Source organism: Chrysemys picta, chromosome 9 (assembly GCF_011386835.1).
Source record: "Chrysemys picta bellii isolate R12L10 chromosome 9, ASM1138683v2, whole genome shotgun sequence".
In the NCBI taxonomy this organism is placed as follows: domain Eukaryota; kingdom Metazoa; phylum Chordata; order Testudines; family Emydidae; genus Chrysemys; species Chrysemys picta.
The window spans coordinates 45,580,588-45,603,665 of record NC_088799.1 but is presented as its reverse complement, the minus strand read 5'-3'; the positions used below and the strand labels follow the sequence as shown (position 1 = coordinate 45,603,665).

At 41.7% G+C, this 23,078-nt stretch overlaps 2 protein-coding genes and 1 long non-coding RNA gene across 9 annotated transcripts in view; 1 reads left to right on the top strand and 2 right to left on the bottom strand.

Annotated features, from left to right (window-relative positions):
- Positions 1-4,895, top strand: part of ANKMY1 (ankyrin repeat and MYND domain containing 1) — a 64,707-nt gene extending 59,812 nt beyond the window's left edge. For 3 of the 6 annotated variants that reach the window (XM_005282478.5, XM_042853550.2, XM_065556061.1), the window contains 2 exons: positions 1,081-1,134; positions 3,350-4,895. In XM_005282478.5, the coding sequence (XP_005282535.2) occupies positions 1,081-1,134; positions 3,350-3,546 (251 nt within the window). In that variant the 3' untranslated portion in view covers positions 3,547-4,895. The remainder of the gene's footprint in view (positions 1-1,080; positions 1,135-3,349) is intronic. The other 3 variants (XM_005282480.5, XM_065556060.1, XM_005282479.5) reach the window with 2 other exon arrangements.
- LOC135973324 (uncharacterized) lies at positions 3,318-5,105 on the bottom strand. Its single transcript, XR_010590124.1, has 2 exons — positions 4,972-5,105; positions 3,318-3,548 (listed from the first exon to the last, which is right to left on the bottom strand). It is a non-coding gene; the product is annotated as an uncharacterized LOC135973324 (long non-coding RNA).
- A 463-nt stretch (positions 5,106-5,568) lies between these two features.
- The window catches only part of GPC1 (glypican 1), a 311,664-nt gene continuing 294,154 nt past the window's right edge, over positions 5,569-23,078 (bottom strand). For both annotated transcript variants that reach the window (XM_065556062.1, XM_005282477.5), the window contains exons 6-9: positions 15,558-15,677; positions 14,068-14,201; positions 11,888-12,063; positions 5,569-9,224 (exon numbers count right to left, since the gene is read on the bottom strand). In XM_065556062.1, coding sequence (XP_065412134.1) covers positions 9,007-9,224; positions 11,888-12,063; positions 14,068-14,201; positions 15,558-15,677 — 648 coding nt within the window. In that variant the 3' untranslated portion in view covers positions 5,569-9,006. The remainder of the gene's footprint in view (positions 9,225-11,887; positions 12,064-14,067; positions 14,202-15,557; positions 15,678-23,078) is intronic.

Below are 23,078 nucleotides of genomic sequence, written 5' to 3'. Positions count from 1 at the left end.
AGACTACATTCAGCTTGTCTGCAAGAGCGGTACTGTATGGATAGTCGCTGTGAAAGTGAGTTAGTCTCTGAACCGCGTCAGTGTTTGATCGCTACTGAAAGACTCATTGAAGGGTTCCAATTTGTACAAGGTGCAGCTGTGGTTTGTGGAGAGCTGACTTGCTCCTTATGGGCTGGACTGAGACTACCAACACATTTCACACAAGCCAACAACCCTCTGTTGATGGGAGCAATTTTTCAGTCATGCCTAACTTGGCTATATTTCATATGGTGACTTGTAGATGAAAAGCTCCATATGTCATAACCAGATCCATGAACAGAGCCAACCTGGAGGATCATTTTAATTGTTTTTGAAGGAGCTGTATAGAACCTGTCATGAAGTTCTGATATCTGAACATGCTGTGACATGGATTAATGGCACGTACCTATGATGACGTTCCTTTAGATGGAGGAAGTGTTCACTAGGCTGGAGTGTAGAAATCATACAATTAGTTGATTATGAACTAGTACCTCATGCTATAGATCACTCTGGAGACTGCAAGGACTCTTAAAGATCCCCTTATCTCTGATTTTCCCACAAAGTAATGAGTTAAAACTGGAAGTGCCATCAGACATAATCCTTACTCCACCCCCAAGAATTCCTGTGTGATAGCTGTGTTTTTTCTGCAGTGAAAAAGAGTAGGAATCTGGTGAAGTCACAACAATGCCACTCACTGCTCAGTGGTAGATCACTGAAAAGTTGGCATGCTCCCTTTTTAACTTTATCCAGAGATTTCTTTTTAAAAACATGTTCCTTGTGTCGTGTTGACAACTTATTCTGTATTTGAAAATCTGTACATATTCTTTATGTCAAAGTTATTGTACAACTGCAAATGTATATGCATATTGGAAATGTAATGTAATGATTTATTTGTGAGCAAGGGTTCATAAAATAAATTTTATTGGTATTTATGGCTGGTAGCAACTTTTTAAAACTGCTTAGAGTGCAGTAGAAGTGGTTGGTCCCTTGAAGTAGTCACAATATAATCTCACAAGCGACTATTCTGAAATGTCTTTGCACCTTGTTTTATTGCTGCTGAAGGTGATTCATCATTAACGGACTCTGATCAAGACAACCTACAATCTGAGGTTGAAGGTAAGTCAGTTTTGACTATTAACATCTTGTTCATCATTAAAAAACTGTTGCATACACTTTTTGGTCCTTTTAATCTCATTCCAGCGATTAGCTCAGTGGTACCAGTCTCACACATTGGCTTTTAGTCTTCAGAATAATTCAAAAGTTTAAATTAGTGGAATTTGCAGGCATTTGTTTTTTATAGAAGCAATAAGTAAGGCACTTGCTAGTGCAGACTATTTACTTGCTAAGAGAAAGCTTCTAAAATAGCCATTATTGTGGAACTGTAACTGGTTGTAGCGCATGGAGTGTTATGGGTGAGAAATTGCTGCAGCTGCTTTTAAAGAAAAGAAAGTAAAAAAGCGATTTAGTTCCAAGACACATGTGATAGCACGTCTATCTCAACACTGCCCAGCAAGTTCTTTGCTGTAGTACTGAATAATAAACTATTCGTGTCCCTGATGCCCCTCGTGTATGTGAAAGGTACTGGGTCAAACTGTTTCCATGGCAGAGAAATAAGCCAGCCTGAAAATTCCAAAGACTTTGTCATAATTTCCATAGAAAGTGTAGCACAGCTTGGCCATTTCTTCATCACTTGTAATACATTTGTAACAAAGACTGGGCTAATAGAGAATTTGTAGCTAGCTACACTGATCGCTTTAAAGGGACCCCATCAGAAGAATCACACTACCACTCTTCTCTAAATAGTGATAAGATTGATCAGTAGACTACCATCTCTGGGAACTTCTTGGGCTAGGGGAATGAGCCTGACAAAAGAGGGACCCAGATGAGTATCCTATCATGTAGGCATCTACACCTAGGGGCAGAAATCTTTATAAACTCCAAGGAAGAGCTAGTGGTCATGTTTCCCTTTCAGCCCCTTTTTAAAGTGCTACTAAGTCTTTATTGTTTGACTTTCCCTTTTGTCCTACTGAGCTATTAAGACAGGAAGAAGTGGCTTTTGTTCCCACCTCTGTGATGTACACAGACTTACTTAGCCAATAGCTTGGGCAAGTGCAACAACACGATTTGAGTTACAGGTCTGACTCAAGACAGATTTTTTTGAAAGCAGCATCTATTGAAGCCAGGACAGGTGCTTGGATACTGTCTTTGTGCCAGCTTTGCTTTAGCTAACTAGGCCTTGCTTTAGCTAACTAGCCTTACTGAGAGCGTTGGAAGCTTTTGGGGTGAAGCTCCCCCTATTCAAGCTTCTTGCTGCTTATCGGTTGTCCTTAGTGTCTCATTTCTGCCACTTCTGGCCTGTTGCCCTCTCAAACATAGTGGGCTCACACTACTTCAAGTGAGATAATAGCGTATTTTATTGGGGGGAGGGGAGAGGCGCTCTGTTTGCTTTGGCATCTTTTTATCTTTACTGTTGTATATTGTTACATTTACATAAAGACCGGACTAAGGGGGGAAAAGTGGCATTACTACTGTATGCCAGGACCAAACTATCAGTGCAAAGTTTTGCTTTTTTAAAAATATCACGAGTATGACAAACTCACACACACACAAATAAGTTCAGAGTTAAAGTGACCACCAAGCAAGGCAATGTTTTTGCCATCACTCATGATTATGTGAGGTAACTCTCTCTCTTAACCAGCTGCCTCATTCCTGATTCATTGTCAGGTCTTCAAACCTATTGTTGATTTGCCTTGCTAATGTAGCTTCCACATTAAAGATGAATGGTAGCCTAAACTGAAGAATCTCACGAGTCAGTGGTTGAGCTTTTTCCACATCTAGTGGATTTAGCCACCTCTTCCATTTAAAATGATCTGACGTCTAAATAAATTTCTTGGACTATTTTGAAAAATCAATCTACGTCTTGCAGGCTGGTTTTTGGGTGCTGTGTGTAACCTACACTATGTGCTTAGGAGCATTTCATGGTTATTTTGTGCTTTACTTTGCATTTTAAACACGGTGATGTTTTTGATGTGGTGATGTTGGCAGTTGAGGTAGCTACCTAGCAATTACAGGCAAGCTCATGTTAATGCTGACAACTTGCAAGTAACTTTTCACATTAAGAGACTCTTAGAAGTAGTAATGGAGGAGAAACATCAGTACCCTACACTATTCCTTTAAAGGCCAGCAGGTACATAGTTTCTGTCATGTTTCCATGTTGCTTGTTAAACTGAGTCAAGGCTCAGTAATTTTGAAGGCTTGCAGTTGTGTCCAGTTTACTGTTCCAAGGAAACCAGTGTTCCTTCAGAGGCCAATCTATTATTTATTTTTACAGGAAAGCATCAACTTAAGACTAAGTCGGGCATTTCAAGAGAGAGGCAGAGTCCTGTTGGCAGAAAGGGAAGCGAGGGAAGAGGCAGAAGAGATGTCTTCAGGAAAGATGACAAGAAGCCAAGTCCAGGCAGACCACGTGCAGCGACCGATGACATGCGTCCAAATCTTCCTTACACTGGGAATTATAGTTACAATTAATCCTACGGTAGAAAAAAATGAGCATGTTGAATAAGTTGACCTGGGATCACGTGCCTTTATCTATCTAATAAGTGCTATATCAACTAAGAAGCGATAGGATACTAATGATATGCCTTTGATGACAACTTAGCCCTCCATAGTCATTTTCCAGGGGCCTTCTCCATTTTTAATTTAAAATACTGATTAGTATGGATGCCTCTACAGTTAGACATGTAAAGAAAGAGCTGGATGATAAAAATGACTATTGTACGGGGTAAGACTGTGTAAGAGCTATTCATGCCACCGAAATAGCATCTGGAATTTGACTTTAGTGCATCTCTCATCAACTCCATGAAAATTTCCACTATCCTCGAGCTTGAATTTCCACTTAATTACACTGTGATTGGTGTGGGGCAAGTTGGCTTTTACACTGATTTAGTTAGTTATTCAATTGACCAAACCTTCTGAAAAACAGATTATGCTCCAAAAGCATGAAAAATGTCACACAACCTCAAAGCTCACCGTGTTCAGCAAGGAGAACTTTCTGTCTGATCTGGCATGCTCTTGCCTCCCACCCTCCCCCAGTTTCATTTTATTGGCAGCTGAGGACATGCAACCACTCATAGGATGAGGATTGGAGTGGTGAAAACTTTAGTGCCCACACCTGTTCAAGTCAATGGGCATTTTGCTGTCGACAGGAATGGAAGCAGGATTAGGGGATGTTTGCTCATATAGCGGACAGAGGTCACCACGTGGAAAAGGAGGCATGTTCTGGTTTAGGTGTCTAATTTTAGCGATGCTGAGCACCTACAACGCCTATTGGATCCAGTTGGGGAGGTAGCTACAAGTACTCAGCACCTCCAAAAAGTAGGCCCTGTTTATGTGTCTGTCTGTAGTGTCACGTTTGAGAATTTTGGCCAGAGTATATAAGGACCGGAATATCGTTCCTCACCCCTGGTGACTTAGGGATGGCATGGATATAACTGAGAACAGATATTGACCCTTGGATTGTATATAGTTTGAGCATGCTAGTTTCCCAATGTTTGACCTACCAATAGCTCATTTGCAAATGTGGGGTGTGTTCATAAAAGCTACAAAATTGGATACAAAAATTGTTTTCCTATTTCTTTGCTAGGGGCAGTTATTTTAAATAGTAATACAGAGAGGATTTACAGGAGATATATTTCTGAGATGAGTGAATTGTAGTTTGTATAAATATTGTTCCTTGTAGAGTAACCATGGATAAATATGTATTAAGTTTTACAGAATATAGATATCAGCTGTTTAGAGCTGTGTATATAAAATACAATCTAAACTCCTGTAACTGAAAGATTTTAGTAAATGCCAAGTAAACTGGTAAGCTTTATAAAGACAAGAAGTTGATTAATTTCTTTGTTTGGGGTGGGGAGGAAGGGGGGGACCTGGAATTCTTTAGGTGCCGTTTACCTCCAGTCACGTGCACTCCTTCTGTCAGTTTCTTATTACCAGAAATCTGGGGCTCACCCCCTTGGTATCATTACCAAGTTCACCAACCTCTGGAAGTGGAATTGTGTATCTAGAAAAACAAAACCTATTTCAACATCATTTCATTCGAAGGGAGCATTGGTGGTGGATTATTTAATTCAGAAAGGCTCTCTACTGCGACCAGAATGCCTTTTTTCTTTCAGTTAACTTTTCAAGAAGCAATATCTTGAGTGCAGTAGTAAATAATTAACACTGTGCTTTACGTTTACAAATATTTAGGTGTAAATCTAATTTTTTTATTTAAGATTTTTCTCCTTTCTCTCTCTCACGCACACTAACAATCTTTAGTATGGTAACTTTTTAAAATGTCATCAAATAAATTTCATCTTGTTTTTAAGCATCTCCTATACCTAGAGGTGGCTGCTCTCCACCATACATTTTTGAGCAGGTGAGAATCTCAGAATATCCATACTATACTGTTGATAGTGGGTAAACCAAGGACTGAGTGCAGGGCTACTCACATTTAAAAATAAAATTCAGAAGAAATAAAATAGTGATTTGTAACAGTGGGAACAAATATAGATTTAAGTCTCCAGCCTTTTTATTTATACAAGGATTCAAAGAACATATTTCAACTTTAGATAAACAGTGCAAGATAGTTACAAGTACCTTGGTAACAGAAAGAAATATATAACTGGCCAGCTATGCCAATAAGTGAAATAAATCTTAATCCTCCAGCTAGAAATGCATTTTTTTTTAAAGCAAAGGTGTACTTCGGATATTTGTTATACCTTATCCCCTACCAAGCCCACCAGAAAACAATAGGTTGTTTGTCATTTGTAAAATGATAAATATCTGTGCTCTCAAAGCCGCTAATGATCCCACCCTTAGTTAAAACATACAAATTATGGCACAAAAGAGCAAGTTTAAAGACAGAGATGCCTGTAAATCCATTTTTCTGGTTCTCCACTTTGCAGGGATGTGTGTGTTTAATAATTCAGATAAGAACATGAAAATGAACAAATCCCATCAGCATCCCTAAGTATTTTCTACTTATCAAAACACTGAGAATCACCATCTTGCTAACAGAGAAGCGAATGGTCCTTTTCTCTCTTCCCCTTCCAAAGCAGCAAATCCAAAGTGAGTCATACTCCCTTGATATGGGCTATAGCAGTGGTTCTCTGGGAGGCTGTGAGCAGGTTTCAGGGGGGTCCACCAAGCAGGACCAGCGTTGGACTTGCTGGGGCCCAGGGAAGAAGGCCATAGCCCTACCGGTAGAGCCCTGAAGCCCAATGCCCTGCCACCTGGGGCTGAAGCCGAAGCCTGAGCAACTTGGTGGGGAGGGCCTGTGGTGTGGGGCCCCAGGCAGCTGCTCTGCTTGCTGCCCTCTAACACCGGCTCTGCCGTTTATATGCAGAGAACCTGTTGTGGCAGAGGTGGGCTGTGGAGTTTTTATAGCGGGGGTGGGGGCGGGGGGAAAGAGCTCAAAGAAAAAGGTTGAGAACCCCTGGGATAAAGCACTTAATGAGACAGTCCCCCAGGGCCATGAACTGTGTGTCAGTGCTCAAACAGGCTGCAACTACATGATAAAGAGATTTTTTTTCTCTTCCATTGTGTACAGCCATAGGCGACTAAATATTTATAAAACTATTGACTGTGGTGCTCAAATTTCTTTATCATTTAAAAAAAATCTACTCTAACGCCCTTTTGACATGTAATGTTTTCCATTCTCCCTCAGAAACTGGGTTAGGAGTTACATAATAGAAGGCTCATTTATACGTGTAATGGCAACATGGGCTAAATTCACTGCACTAGACCAATAAAGGCAAACTTGCATGAAATTACACCTCAGATTATGGTAGGCCCAGTAGCATCACCTTTCTTCAATTCAGTCCAGAGCCAGATAATTTAAATCTAATGGCAATGTAAACCTCTGGCTCAAATTTAGCTTTAAGAAGTAGTGGCATCCTGGGAATACAACACCAAAATGATCTAAAATTGTCTGTGCAGAAGCAAAGTGTAATGTGGGACAATGACTCTCTCATAACTGGCCTAAACACAGTCCACGTTTTGATACAGAAGTATAAATGTCAGCCCCCATTACGTGGCTGGATTAGGAAACAGTGGTAGTTGCCCAACAAACTAGGAATTTTAACTCAACCAGGGGAACGAGGACTTCACTACACTTGCTTTCTTGCAATATCTCTCAACATTCCTAGTGCTCTGATCCTACAGTCTTACCTTAAATTGCACATTCCATAAACAGTGACAGCACAAATCAAATTCTGCTTTTCCCAAATCTTTTGTTGTGCATCAAAATACATTTTCCCCCTTAATGAAAGACACAGAAGTGTTTAAAAAGTTTGATAAGCCTATAAACGTCTTAAACATAAGATATGCTTTCTCCCCAAAAATAAAAATCACAATATTAGACAAAATGAATAACAGCAGAGCCCAAACTCACGGTTCCCCGTTGCCAAAAACAGTCAGTAGGACTGTATTGTTACTCTAGATAAATTTCCTAAAGATACTTTTCCAAATGATGTTTACTGTATCTGCGAATGAGCTAAGCCAGCTAGGGAACCAAAGCGCACAGCTCTGTAAACACAGACACCCCTAACAGATAGATATGTATGTGTGTATATTTATATATAGCATTTGTTGACAAAAACAAAGCCTTTAGTTGAATCCACTCCTGGCACTCATGTAATAAACTATGAAAAATTACTGGCTAAAATTAGGAGGCTGTGCATCCATTGCTTAGAGCAGAGGACTGGAAGGTCTAGAAACATCCTGGGTTTTAATTCCTGATGATCCACTGACTCAATGTGGGGCTGTAGCTCAGACACTGGCCAGTTTTCTTCTTTAGTCACTGCAGTGGTGAAGTTGGAGGGGGAAAGGGAGGGGGGGGAGCAGGCATTCACTTAAAAAGAACTCTCAAAGCCCAGATTATACATCTGAGTCATTTTCCTGGGCACACAAACTGCCAAGGGAAGTAAGTAATAACCCTCTGACTCCCAATACTGTAACTTATTGCTTTAGGCCTCATAACTCTATGTGTATTAATATGTGAGACTTCACAAAATAGCAATTTGCAACAATCCCTTTGGTAGAAGGTTACTGTTGTCTTTGTCATTAACAAAGAGCTTCAGTCTCCTGTTGGAAACAAACCTCTCAAATGACAAATCTCACCCTGCATATTTTCACCTCAGCGTTGCATATTGTGATACCGGATTGCAGGTCTAGATTAGACCATCATTAATAGCTAACTTCAGTGGTTTCCAAATATCACGCAAAATCTAAAACTCACTCCCATTCACTTTAAAGTAGGAGCATTATTAATTGCCGCTGATGGCTAATTTTAGTAAACAAAACTACGTGTGTACTTGTAAGTGAAAGGACTGTTGCATTTTGGTTGCAAACACTTGGATAAGGAATCCCATTGCTAATCGAGTTTGTATTAGCATAAGAAATTAGTTGAAAAATGTACATCAAAGAAAATGAGTGAAGGATCATTTCTCTGCCTGCTTAAGAAATACAATAGAAAACCATGAAATAGCTCCTGAATATAACAGAGTGCTTGCTGCTGTTGTCAGTCCTAATTTTAAAAGTTGCACTGTTCTAAACCTGTCGTGCTTTAGATGTTAATGTGGTAAGTGGCATTCTTGGCTACGGTTGTATAACAATATTAGGTCAACTGCATATTCCACTGCTGTCAGTCAAATCGTGATCCTCTGAAGATCATTTTTTCTTTTCCCCTATCTGCAAAGGCTTGTTTGTGGCAAAACAATGAAATAAAAAATGAGGTACGGAAAGAAGGGCCCAGCATTCAAAAAAGACCAAACAAGGATGAAACAGCTCTAGCACTGCCAGATATCACAAACAATTGAGACCTTTTTTTTCTCCCTCTTTTTTGCCAAGATGAATTAAATATTGTCCTTTTTTTTTAATTTTTTTTTTTTTTTTTGGCAAAGTTAAGACCTCAGCCACAGTCTCTTTCATGGCTGTGCAAGTAAGTTACCGCCGCAAGTACTGCGTTGCAATAACAGCCACAGAAAGGAAGATTAGGAAGGAGGAAGGCAAAAATTTGCTGCTGGCCCCATTTATGCCACGTCCAGACTGGTTAGGAATAGCATGTACTTCTGGCTGCCTGGTGCTGGGGTTCTTGGAAAGTCTTTTGCCGCAGACCTCATCGGGGCAGCCATCACCGCTCCCAGAGCCACTGATGTCATCACCTGCACACAGAAAGAAACTCAGGGTGAGACTGACAAATCAAACTTCGTGCTCAGCACAGGACAGCCACTGCCTCTAGATGCTTACAAATTCAAACAGACGGGATGTCGGGAGAATCCCAGGGGAATTAATTCTATGACTGTCTCACTGTTTTTCCTTTCTATCGGTCATGTATATGGTCTGGAATATATTGGAAAATTTGTATTGTATTCCTTCACTAGATGTACTTTAATGAACATGGGATGGCGTGGAGTGTTCACAAGCCCTTGCAGTCAGGTGGTTAGCTGGCTCTGTTATCTGTGGCCAAGGCTTGAGTCAGTTAAGTCAGGTCCCTGCCAAACAAGGTAAAGGCTGTAGAGCACATTGGCTCTTCTGTACTTGGTCTAACATTGATGTTTAAATGGCCTACTGCTGTAGCAGCTAGATGCAGATTGGAAAATTTTAAGAAGTGACAAGATCACCCACCGTAGGCTGCTGTTTGTGCTTTGGAGAGAGATGAATCCTGAACTTTTGGTTTAAAAGCTGAACTAAGAAAGAACATCTTACATCACAGTGTGAGGCTCATGAAACTTCATCTCTGAGGCACTGTCAAGGGCGGTCAACTCCAGACATACACAGGGCTCTTAAGGATCAGATCCAAAGCCCCTGGAAGGCAACAAAGACTTCCATTGACTTCACAAATCTTTGACTCAGGCCTGGAGTGAATCCAGCCCCAGTCCTAGACTGTTTGATCCCCAGAACTATAATGGGTCTCTTCAGCTGAACATAACTGCTGATTTTGGGTACAGGGTGAGTTGTAGACTCTCAAATAATCTTTAGAGATGAATTCAATGTGCTGTGGATAACGAAGATTGGTTTAAAGTGTGCAGCCACCATGAAAATTAGCTGTAATTGTGATGAAAACCCCATACACCATCATTACAATCTAACCCATATTGACCGTGCTCTTCATCTGGGCAAGATAAAAAATCCACCTGAGAGAAACAGTGTTTTGCAGTCTGTCTTTTTCAGCTTCATTGTAGAAAACCCTTCAGCATTTGGCCCTGTGGAAACACTGTACAGAGCTGTGCAGTACAAAATCAACTTGCTTAAGGTTTTGACATGTCGGACCTGGTTTGTCATGTTTTTTCTGACCACATAAGTGTTCTAAATGGGCTACTGTAATTGAATATTGTTATTTAGAACAATGAAAAGAAAGCAAAGCTCAGGTCTACATGAATGTTCACCTGAAACACGAAATGTATGCCAGACATCTTGTCTTTGTTTCTACTTTACTGAAAAGCCTGGCTCAATGTTGATAATTTATTTATTTATTAGCGAGAGATCTTCATATTAATAAAAAAAGGTTAAAAAGGCAGATTCTCTCTTGAGACTTCTATATTTTATATAGAATTATTGTGATGGCAAATCTAAAATGAACCACAGACATTCTTCTGCTCTGTGTCTGTCTCTAAAGCTTTATCATGCCTTCCTCTATGTAAATTAAACACTGAAGGGTTTTCTACAATGAAGCTGAAAAAGACAGACTGCAAAACACTGTTTCTCTCAGGTGGATTTTTTATCTTGCCCAGATGAAGAGCACGGTCAATATGGGTTAGATACAATGATGGTGTATGGGGTTTTCATCACAATTACAGCTAATTTTCATGGTGGCTGCACACTCCTTACTGCAGTGTCCTATGATTTATTTAAAAAGTGTCCAGAAAGATTCTGATTCTGTTGCAATCTGGGGGGCAGGGGGGTTCTAAATTCCAAACTGCTAAATAACACTCTATGGGAAGAATTCCTCACAGGTGAGTTAATGGTTACACAAACATGGAGATCAAATATGGCCACGGGAGATCGAAGACATTTCAGCCCTAGCTGCCAGTAGATTGTGCCTTAGCATAGCAATAGCCCCATTTTGTTTGGCCACCCCAGCACTAAATGGAAGCACATACAACGCTTTCTGCATTGTCTGTGATCTTACATTGACTTACACATCTCTGGTGCACACACTAGCAGAAAGGGTGCAGGTTCTAGTCTTGAAGGGAATGCTGTGCCTAGCTCTAACCATACATGACTTAGAGCTCGGGAGGTGACACTCAAATTGAACGCTTTCCCCATTCCCTAGGAGCTGTTCAGGGGACAGCTAAAGATCACATCACATCGTCTTTCTTGGGGGCGGGGGCAGGTTAAACATCCTGGGTTGTGGCCAACTTCCTTTCCAATACAGAACAGGCTCTTAGGTGGCATGTGGGGTGTTGCAGAACACAAATGGTGATTATGTTACCCTGCATCAGTACAGTGCTGTCAGCAGTGCACCTCATTCTGTTATTCTAATGTCCTTTTGGATGCGGGAGTATCACAGGCCGGATGCAAACCCACACTCCGTTCTGTTCCATAACAAGAGCCAGCAGTTGTTATGAATCAGGCCCTGTACTCGCGGTAGGGCAGGGACTGTATCCTCATCAATGTTTGGAAAACAGTCACCCACTTTTTGTGCAATCTAAATAAAAATACCACTGCAGGACGCATGTGGGCATTTAGTCTTCTCTCTCGTTTTATCATGCACTCCCAGGAACTGGGATTAATGGAATTTCTCCAGCCGTCATTCAGAAATCACTTGGCATTCACGGTCTGTCCTCATCCCTTTCCCATTACTTTGGATTTCTGGTGTACTCACTAGCATCCTGGAAATCCACATCATTCCCATTGTATGCATTGCGCAGTCGGTTTGTCATGATCTTCAGCTGCATGATTTGCTGACGAATGGTCATATCTGGCTTGGTGATGTCCACCTCTACCTCTGGATTATTAATCTGATTGGCCAGACCATCTCCCATCACCTCTGGTAAATACCTACACAGGAAATCAATTCGTTCACATTGCTTTTCCCAAACAGTAAATTCTCCTCTTGGTATTACAGTTGCCATTACAACCGATAATCTACCATCTATGAGAGGGAGAGCTTTGCAGCTTGGTAGTATCATGGTTGTATTTACTCGTGTTCCAATCGCAGCCTCATGTTTCAGGTTCGTTCGTCTTTCTGCTCATACTCCTGCACCAGTGTAAGGTGCAATCTGAGCTCCCAACTCTTTGACTACAGAGATCTCCCTCGCAGTGGAAAGAAAAAGGCTGGATTCAGGTGGCCCACACAAGGCACTGAACACAGCTGTGCTGGGGGGTCCATGGTTGGCAGGGCAAAGGGAGGCGGGAATGGGTAGGAAGGAGGCCAGCGGATTTGCCACTGTATGTGCAACCCAGAGCTTACAGTGTGCCTCTGTCTCCCTCTAGTGGTTGGACTGCCTATTGCTACCAGCTATGCACTAACAGACTTGGGTATTTCAGCTGAGGCAGTATAGCCTCACTCTTTTAGAGCCAGAGATCCCAGATTCTGTCCCACGCTGCTGACAATGACCCCAGGGACATCACACAATATAATGACCCCCTGGGTCTCTATTTAAAGCTACTTCAGCCCTAGGGTAGCTGTTGTGGAATGTCTCAACTTCTGAAAGGTAGGATTTGCAGCACCCCAGTGCCTAGGTCAACTCTGTGCAAGGCTGAGGATCTGGTCCCATGATGGCACCAGTGGCGTAGCCCACGTGACATCCAGCCCATTACACAAGAAAGGGGTTCGTCACCACATGGAAGATTAGGAAATTGACACATCATGACTGAGTCCATGACTGCACTGTAACTACCGGATTCATCTCCTGTTATGATTGACAAGGCAGCTGGGAAACCCTTATACCCAATCAACTGGGAGCTGGCTAGTTAGTCATTAAAGCTGCATTTCTCCCAGCTTAATGTCAAGCACTTAAAAAAAAAACCTTTGGCATTTCAATGCCTGAAAATATTTTAAAAACCAAGGCCCAAATTCCCAGCTGTCATAGATCAGGCTACCCAGGGATGGTAACAGAGTTATGATGTTTACAGCAGCTGAGGATCTGGCCCCAAAACAATCTTTTAAGTGTAAACCATGGGCACAATGTACTTCTATGGCGGCAGAATTTCCAAGGGGTGAAGTCTAAGAGGGAACAGTGCGTAAATGGGTAACTAGGTAAATGTTTGCAATTCCCAGCAGCGCCTCTGGGTTTCTTCCAAAGCGAAACTGTCCATTCTACTAACGGCATTTAATGCCTTTTGAAAGTGTGTGAAGATTCTGTGCGTAATTTTGTGGCAAATGTGCTTCGATGTTTAAAAGTCTAAGAGAGCAATGCATTTTAAATTCAAGGCATCCGTTTCTCAAATACTACCTCTGGGCAAGGGTTAAGCTTTGCACTTGTTCCTGAGAGGCTGAGCCCTTTAAACTGATGGGAGTTGACAGCAGGGCCAGTTCTAGGGCTGAGATTGAGAGGCCCACAAGGGGTGTGGCAGCCACAGCCAGACTCCTAACCAAGCTGTGCATTGGGCTGACTCACACTGGGGGTGCTCAGAACCAGGGCAGAAAGAAGGGGAAGGGGAAGGGGATCTGTCCGTAACTGTGGTGTGCAACCGCTCAGGGGGTGCAGAAGAACTCATGCAAAGGAATTCCTGACTGCCCTGATCAGCCCTCAATGGATCCTGATCCTCACACTGCCCCTGCTGGGGCCAGGGCAGTTACTGCGACCTTAGAGACCCTGGTGAGTAGAGGACACGGGATTAGGGTTGAAGCAACTGAGGGAGAGGCCCTTCAGGGCAACCATATTTTAGTGAAATGACCTCTATAATGGAGTTTATGTCACAGGCTGTAAAGCTTCATGGGGCAGGGATGTGGGAAGAACTAGCTTATCTCTGCACCTATCTTTATCTTCTCTTTCTGGGAGCAGCTTTAAGTTCTAGTATGGAGATTTTTTGCTTTGCTTCTCTACACCCCGTCCTTACCTCCCCTTGGCCATTCCGTTCCAGCACTTGTCCTCGTTCACCGAGCCGGATGTTATTTTCTCATTGCAAAGTGTGCTTGGAAGGGCAACCCAGTAATCCTTGATATCTCTCAGCTTCCCTTTGGCATCAGAAACCTGTAAGATGGAGGGAGAATCTGGGCCCAAGGAAACATCTATTAAATCCCAGAGGCTGGGTCATCCAGCTAGATGGTTATAGCTCATTTATTTTATAACACAGAGAGAGCACTGTTGTTTTTTCACATACAGGAAAAGAGCACTAACTTTACCTTAAATAATAGCCCTCAGCCCAAGCAGCTGGCCAACTGAGGCCAACATTTACATGTGAAGGACTGTTCTGCTGTGTTCCTCTGTTTTATAACACAGCTGATATTAAAGCTATGTATCACAATGATGTGCTGGCTCCTTCCTAGCCACGCCCATTAAAATAGACAGAAGGGAAGAGATTAGCTCAGCAGGGCCACAAACCATTCTTTAAGCAACAGCGGGTATTGTGTGATCCTGGAATGAGGGCCCAGGGAGATGGTGTGAGAGTGTGGGCAGCAGGCTGAGAACAGGCTGCAGTGGGCAGGCCAGGTAACAGATTCTGATGGGCAGACAGAGAGACTCAGGAGGGCTGAGTAGGAGAAGCAGATCGGTAGGGCAGAGGGCTGAGCAAGGGAAAACGGCCTAGCAGGGAGGCTGGGAATGATCCAGGTGCTGTAATCTAGTGCTGAGAAGCTGAGCCACAAGCAGCTGAGGGACAGCACAGAACAAGGCGTTGGATCAGCCCGTCAGAGAGGAGAGAGGATGATCACCGCCTGTTGCCCACAGAATCAGAAATGTCCAATAAAAGACAAGGACCAACAGTGCAGCAAAGCTTCAGGGAAACAACATTGCAGCTACTCCAACATCATCATCAGGAGATGATGCTCCAGAACACAAACGGCAGAGCAAAACCAGGTCTAAAAAACCAAGGGCCAGACCTTCAGAGAGAGAAGCAACTAAGAGCAGTGATGAAGTTCAGTAGGGTGATGCACAACTGCCTGTTTTGGAGGAAAGGGCTGTCTGGCTTGTGCTCCACTCTGCTACCGATACCCTTAGGGAACAAACCTCTTGACAAACTTGGGGAGTCCCACCAGTCTGGTGCTACGAAGCTGAAACTCAGCAGCCAGAATACTGTGTTAGTTGAGTCTTCAGTGGGATAGCTACAGGTCAGTAACTTTTTCTACTTAATAGGCACATCTGAGGGTTTATTGGGAAGGCACCAAAGGCTAGAGCACAGCCGAGGGCTTGCTCTGAGAGTGTGTTATACAGAACACAGCACCTGACCCCAAACAGGGTTGGTCCCCACAGCTCTCGGTAACACCCTGCCATCGGGTCAGCGACGAAACCGACACATGACGTGGACAGACACGATGAGCCCACTATTGGAGCAGGCAGTTTTAAATATTCCAATAGGGAAATGTTTTATAAATTCAGAGAGACACTTACTAGCTTCTCCAGTCCAAGCCCTGAGGATTTATCGTCAGTGACAGCTTTTCCCCTTCTTTTCTTATCCTCTCCACTGGATGCTTTTGTGCTGATTTTGGGATTTCCACAACCTTGGAAAACCTGAAAACAAACAAACAAACCAACCAAACATTCCTTTATATTGTGGTTCAATAGCTTTCCCCATTAATTAGTGCTGTGTGTTTATTACTTTTCCTGTTAAATAATTCTGTCAGAATTCCCCATTTACTCCCACTCACCTGATCTTTTCGATTATGACCTAATTTTTGGACCTGTCACCATAGTCTGTATTAAAAAAAGAAAAATATTTCTAGCATTTTTGCATTTTCCTTCCATGATTCTAAAAATTCATCAGGTCTTAGACGAAAAAGCCAGGCAATCCTCCACCTTTCCCTACAACCCAAAATGAAACCATCCCAGTGTACTGTCCAAACAAGCCACAAGTGCAAATGGCAGCTATGCGGTAATCTCACTGGACCAACACTGCCAATTTAACACAATAACACAAATCATCACTAATTCACCCGGTAGTTCATGCTGGTAGCATCACTGTCTCCAAGGACTGTTACCAAACTGGACATGGAAGCTGGATGTGAGAAGAGGAGGGAGGGACACTTACTTTTTGTTCATAATTACACAAGAGCAATTTTGAGACATTTCTTTCTAATGCACCTTATTGGACTCTGGCAAGAGAAGCATGGCAGCTGATGGATTACCTCAAATGCTGAGGCAGAGGCCTGCAATGCTGGGGTTTAGCTCTCTCCCACAGCTATTCTACGGAGTGTACTTTCTAATATTAACCTTTGTAGATTTCCAGTCAAACATTAATATTAAAATAACTAACAATTCACGTTTGCTCTCACTGACATCAGTGAACACGTATTAATGGTTTACTCTCTACTATGGTTTATGAAGCAATAAACTGGTCTAAATAGTATATTACATATAGGATAAAAGATGGCCTTGTGTTTTTACAAGCTGGTGAGTAAGTAAAGCGGTCTCAGCTACTTTTCCCAGAATATCAGATTATATTTCAGGGCCATCTATTGTTAAATTTTAAATGCATACAAATACTGACCAGAATAATATAATCCCTGGGGTTGAAAATTCTGATGACCGGGAGAAATATCCCAAATCTATCTGGTCTGCAAATCCAACTAGAATAGCTCCACTTTTGAAGGCAGAAGTGTTCAATAAATATTTATGTTCTGTGTTTGGAATGAGGATGCTTAAGTACTTCCCAGTCCATTAGTAACAAAGGAAGATGTTAAATAGCATCTACTAGGACTACATTTTTTTAAATCAATAGGCCCGGATAACTTACACCCAAGAGTTGGCTGAGGAGATTTTTGGCCCACTGATGTTAATTTTTTAATAAATCTTGGACTACTGGGGAAATTCCAGAACACTGGAAGAGTGCTAATATTGTGCCAATATTCACAAACGGTAAGCAGAGGTAATTAGAGGGTGGTTAGCCTGAACAGGTAAAATAACGGAAAACCTGACATAGGATTCAATCAATAATGATTTAAAGGATAGAAATATAATTAATGCTTATCAGCATGCTTTTTTAAAGGAAAATAGGTCATCGAATAAATCTGATTTCAATTCTTGTTTAGATTAATGGACTTCTGTAATTTGTTTGAACTTAATACTGTATGACATTCAGATTGAAAAATTCACACTATGCAATATCAATAAAGCACACATTAAATGGATTAGAACCTGGCTAATTGACAGATCTCAAAAAGTAATTATCAATGGGGAATCAACATCACATGGGGGTGTTTCTGATGGGGTTCCACAGGGATCGGTTTTAAGCCTGACACTATTCAATATTTTTAATCAATGATCTGGAAGTAAAGATAAAGTCACTGATGATAAAATTTGTGGATGCATTTTAATACAGCCAAATGCAAGGTCCTACCAAGGACAGAGGCCATAGCTACAGAATGGAGGACTGCATTCCGGAAAGCTGTGATTCTGAAAAGGATCTAGGGGACATTGTGGGCAAACAACTGAACATGAACTCCCAGTGCGATGCTGTGGCACAAAAGGACTAAAGTTGGCTGTACAGAGGAGCAGTGAGTAGAAGCGGGGGTGGTGGTGATTTTGCCTCTGTATAAGGAAACAGTTGAGACTGATTGTGGATCTGTATTTGCATTTTAAAAGGATGTTGAAAAAACTTGGAAAGGGGACAGAAAAAGCCACAAAAATGATTGCAGGGCTGAAGGAAATACTTTACAGTGGGGACTCAATTTGTTTAGCTAATCAGAAAGAAGCTCAAGAGGTGACTTGATGACAGTGTATAAGTACCTTCACGGGGAGAAAATACCAGCTATATTGAAAACTACTAAAGGGCTCTTTAACTCTGTGGAGGAAGGCAGAAGAACCACCTATAGCTGGATGTTAAAGCCAGACAAATTTGAATTAGAAAACAGGCACACATTTTTCACAGTGAGGGTGATTAACCATTGGACCAAACTGCCAAAGGAAGCAGTGAAGTCTCCATCTCTTGATATCTTCAGATCCAGACTGAATGCCTTTCTGGAAGATGCTTTAGTCCAACACAAGTTACTGGACTCAATACAGGGGTAAGTAGGTGGAATTCTCTGTCCTGTGACATACAGGAGGTCAGACGAGGTGAGCTAATGGTCCTTTCTGGCCTTAAACGCGATGAATCTATGAGATTTCCAGCGTCCGACTATGGCTTCCGGGTCAGCCCAAGAAAGAAATACTTCAAGACAATACATTCTACGCACACTAGGTGTTCAGGTTTGGTTCTTACTTCATCCAAACTCCCATCCCTCTTTATTCTCCTGTAAGTACTTTCGCAGAGTGACTGAGATGCTGCTGACTCCCTACGGCTCATATTGGTTAAGCAGTGACTATGTGACTAAGCGGTACTCAGCACTCGAGAGGACACAAAGGAAACCATGATCCTCACGCCAAGGCAATTACAATCCAGACTGAGAGATGGAGAAAATCAGACACACAGTGCACTAAAGGGGCCAGCAGACATGCTTTAAGACAGGGGTTCTCAAACTGGGGGTTGGGACCCCTCAGGGGGTCAGCAAGGTTATTTCCTGGGGGCTCGCGAGCTCTTAGCCTCTGCCCCAAACCCCGCTTTGCCTCCAGCATTTATAATGGTGTTAAATATATAAAAAAGTGTTTTTAATTTATTAGGGGGGTCGCACTCAGAGGCTTGCTCTGTGAAAGGGGTCACCAGTACAAAAGTTTGAGAACCACTGCTTTAAGATATTGCAACTGGGGTCTTTCCAACAACTTCAATGGCCTTCATTGGATCAGAACCTTTATGAGTAGGTGACAGCAGTACGTTGATGTTTTTTGCAAGGAAGGATTTGAGTAGACAGAGTGTGGCTTGTCACGCACTCTGGGTGAGAGAGTGCTGCAAACCAGAAAGCCCAGTAGCTTGAAGTATAAAAATAAAATTATCCTAAAAATATCATCCGGCTGTAAAAAAGGCTCAGCCCAAAGTTATTTTCACTATGAGGAAGAACAACACTAGCGAGTGCAGTTTAACAAGAAAAACAGGACTTGACAGGCTGAAAAGCAAGAAAATGAAGTCTCTAAATATTTGGTTACTGTTTCCTTCACCCAGAGGAGGGGACCTTTTGATTAGTTACATCTTCATTATTACCTGAACACTCTGTGTTCTAAATGGATTAAGAAAGGGTCTAAGATCCATTTACGTATGTACAGAGTGACCTGGAGCCACCCTTACAATAATATTACTGATGTACTAGAAGTGTTCCTGCAAGAATTTAAAATCATCTTTAATCCAGAACCTTAAAAGAGAATCTCCTCAATTCTATTTTCAGCTTTGCCATTAACTTCCACTGCAGCCATGGGCCACTCATTTACCCTCTCTGCCTCAGTTTTCCTATCTGTAAACTTGGGAGTGATAATACTTAATTATTTGACTCACAGGCATGTTGTGAAGATTAATTAGTCAGTGTTGACAAAGATCATTGCTAATGAAGCATTACGAATATTTACTAAGCATTAAGAATATTTTGAATTGAACAGGGTCAGAAGAAACTCTGGGGGAGGGATAGCTCAGTGGTTTGAGCATTGGCCTGCTAAACCCAGGGTTGTGAGTTCAATCCTTGAGGGGGCCACTTCGGGATCTGGGGCAAAATCAGTACTTGGTCCTGCTAGTGAAGGCAGGGGGCTGGACTCAATGACCTTTCAAGGTCCCTTCCAGTTCTAGGAGATGGGATATCTCCATTAAAAAAAACAACAACCTTTTACAGCATTATTAGACTGACAGCCTGATGCCTCTCTGCATTCCTGTCTTTGAAATAGGAGATCTGCCTCTTTTGGCATTTTCATTCCTTTCAGCATCATCAGCAGGGATCCTAGTTTTCTGTGATTAAAAACCCCAAATTCTCCCTTTCTGTGGATTGGTTGTCTGAGGTAAGCCACTGCTTCCATTTAGATTATTTAGTGTCATTGGCTGTCTGAGTTCATTTACTTGTGTATCAGTATTTAATGCTACTGGCTGGATCTCATTGTTATGGCATGCCTAGTTACTAATAGGATGCTCAGAGCTTTTTGTAGGGGTGCTTTTGATTATTAATAAAACCAACCAAATAAATAAATCAGTACAAATGGGCTCTGTGGTAGCCAATCCTTTCCAAAAGCATACCCTCATCTTTCCTCAAACACCCAATCAAATCAATGGTTTCTGTAGCATGCTTGGAAGGTCAGCAAATTCAGGCTCCCTCAGACCAACGGAACAGATGTCTGGAGATTTGAGTGGCCTAATGAGGAACCAGGTGCCTTAATTTGGACCTGTGAAATTGTAAGTTGATAAATGAGAGGTGAATTGAATAGAAGAATTCTCTTGGTTTTTGACAGAAGGTCTGTGGGAGGAGGGAGTTTCTTGTAATTTTGGTTCAAGAAACATGAACATTTTCAGAATAGGCCACTTGCTCTTTGGGTGGCTTTAATTTCAGGGTAGCTGCCTATGTAACCAAGTATGAATTTGCAGGCAGAAGCTATCAACGGATCCTAAAATAATAGTACATTAGCACACAATTCCTTAATGTAGAGAGATCAAGCACTCGAATGTTAGCAAGTGTTGCCAACTCATTTCACTCCAGCAGCTGAATGCTCTCTGTATGCTGAGAAATTGTAATGAGGTTAAACTGCAGCAAGGACATTTAGGGTAGCTATTAGGAAAAACTCTCCAACTATAGTTAAGTTTTGGAATAGGTTTCCAAGGGAGGTTGTGGAATCCTCATCACTAGAGGTTTTTAAGAACAGGCTGTACAAACACTTGTCAGGGTTGGTTTAGGTGTAATCGGTTCTGCTTTTGTGCAGGGGTCTGTACTTGATCTCCCGTGGTCTCTTCCAGCTCTACATTTCTATGATTCTGTGAACTTTCTGCTAAGACCTGATTTTGACAAATTACCTAGAGGGCAGAGAGAGTGAGTCCCATTAGCATTCCTGGGAAGCATCCACTCCTCCTGCCCTCAGTCTAGAATCTTTCTTTCCTAAATATATTGTCCTCTTAAACAGGTGCAGGTAGAACACATATATTGAATCATGCATTGTAATGGCAATTCTGTGGCAATCCAAATATTTCATCTGTCTACTTCTTCTGGTGCAAGATCTTTAAAAATTGTACATAAAGTATTTAACATTTTGTTTTATAGAAATAAAACTAATCCAGTTTCATTGCTATAGTTTACCGTTTATAGTCCTATTACTGTGGTTATTACGAAACAATTCTTTCAGGGATATAAAAACATAGAAGAATAATGAAAAACACTTCATGACATTTATAGATTCATTCATTCCTCTATTCTCTTCCTTATTATAATTGATTACTCTGTTTCTGTGCTATATTAGCATTGTGTTTTGTGCTGCACTGGTATTTCTATCCATCTCTCTGCTTGGTCTATCATTGACTTATCTATTTGCCAGCCAGCTTCAGATTCATTTTCCGTCAGAATCTGTTAGTTACAGCACTTCAGAGTCCTGGGAAAGGCAGCTGGGGTTCAGGAACACAAATTACTCTGCTGTTAACATCAGCCTCAGTGGGTTGTTGAGAACAACATTAGAGAAATGATGCCAGAGTGAATTCTCTCCAGCATGCATTGATACATGAAGCTAATGTATCAAATTCTGCTCTGAGTTACATCTGTGCAAACCTTTACAGGCAAAGGGTAAATGGTTGTAACTGGCAAGGAAATTTGGGCCAATTGTTACGATGGGCAGGAGGCTATTTTATGAACATGCTTACTGTAACGATGAGTCTGGTCTAAAACTTTAACCTGATCATAGACAAAACCGCACTGCTCAGTACCTGAGAAAGGAATCTCCCCTCCCCTGCCTTGTAAAATGTCCAACTTCTCTGGAAAAATTACCTGAAAATAGAAGCTTGTGCTAACTTTCCACACACTGGAATTCCATTTTCCCCCAAAACGATCGAAGCATCTGAGGATGCTTAAACTCAAATCTGAAATCATTTTATAAACCTGTCTTTCATACAATGTGACATCAGGGATGTGAAATCACAGTTCCCACAAGCAGAGAGCAACAGAACTAACCTCCATACCACTACTACCCGGAGACCAGAGAGAATGGCAGATCAGATGTGGGCAAGCAAATTGGGTGAAACTGGGTTGAACCCTTCTAGAGTAGGTATAGAATCTCAAACCTCAATGTGTGTTTTTCAGATACTAATTCTAGCAGCCTCCTATTATGGTAGTGAAGAACCTAAATATTTGGATGTACCCAGACTTCTGTAATCCACATGGAAGTTTAAAAATTAGCCATTTTGGCAGATATGAGATGAAGAAGTAACACTCACTCCTTAAGTAAAAAAGAAATCTCCAGCCTAGTGTATTTCCAATGCTATATGCTACATTGCACGGTTTATTCTCTTACTGAACCAGAGGATTTACCCGAGTAATCCCCCCATCATGCTAATTTAGACTAACAGATGAATCAACAGACTCCCTTTATGCAAATAGCAATTTGCTGTCTTTTATAGTTTATACTGTCTGAAATCCGGACTTAGCTGTCAGGAGTGAGGGTACAGATAGGAAACAATTCAATACCCAGCCAAGAAGTTTCCCTGAAGGGAGAGGAGAAAAAGGAATGGTGCTGGTTGTGGTGGTGCTGGGTTTGGTTTCAAAAGATGAGCATTGATAAAAGACAATGACCCTGTTTGCCGAACATGACTTAAACTGTAGTGAAACAACAAAATGATGAATCAGATGTTGGTTTTGGGAAATTCTGTAACTGTGGATATATGCACGCTTTCTTGGTTAGGACAGCAACACACGTCTCTTGGCTGCACATCAGGCTGGCATTTGGGACTAGTTGTGCTGTGGGATTTCACTGCTTGCAATGTTGTTTATTTTCTGAGTAGTTTTATTCCTGGCCTGGGTGGATCAGATCACATTAGGGGAGAATGAGCGGGACCTTTTCCCTCCCACAATCTAATGCACTGAAACAAACTTAACT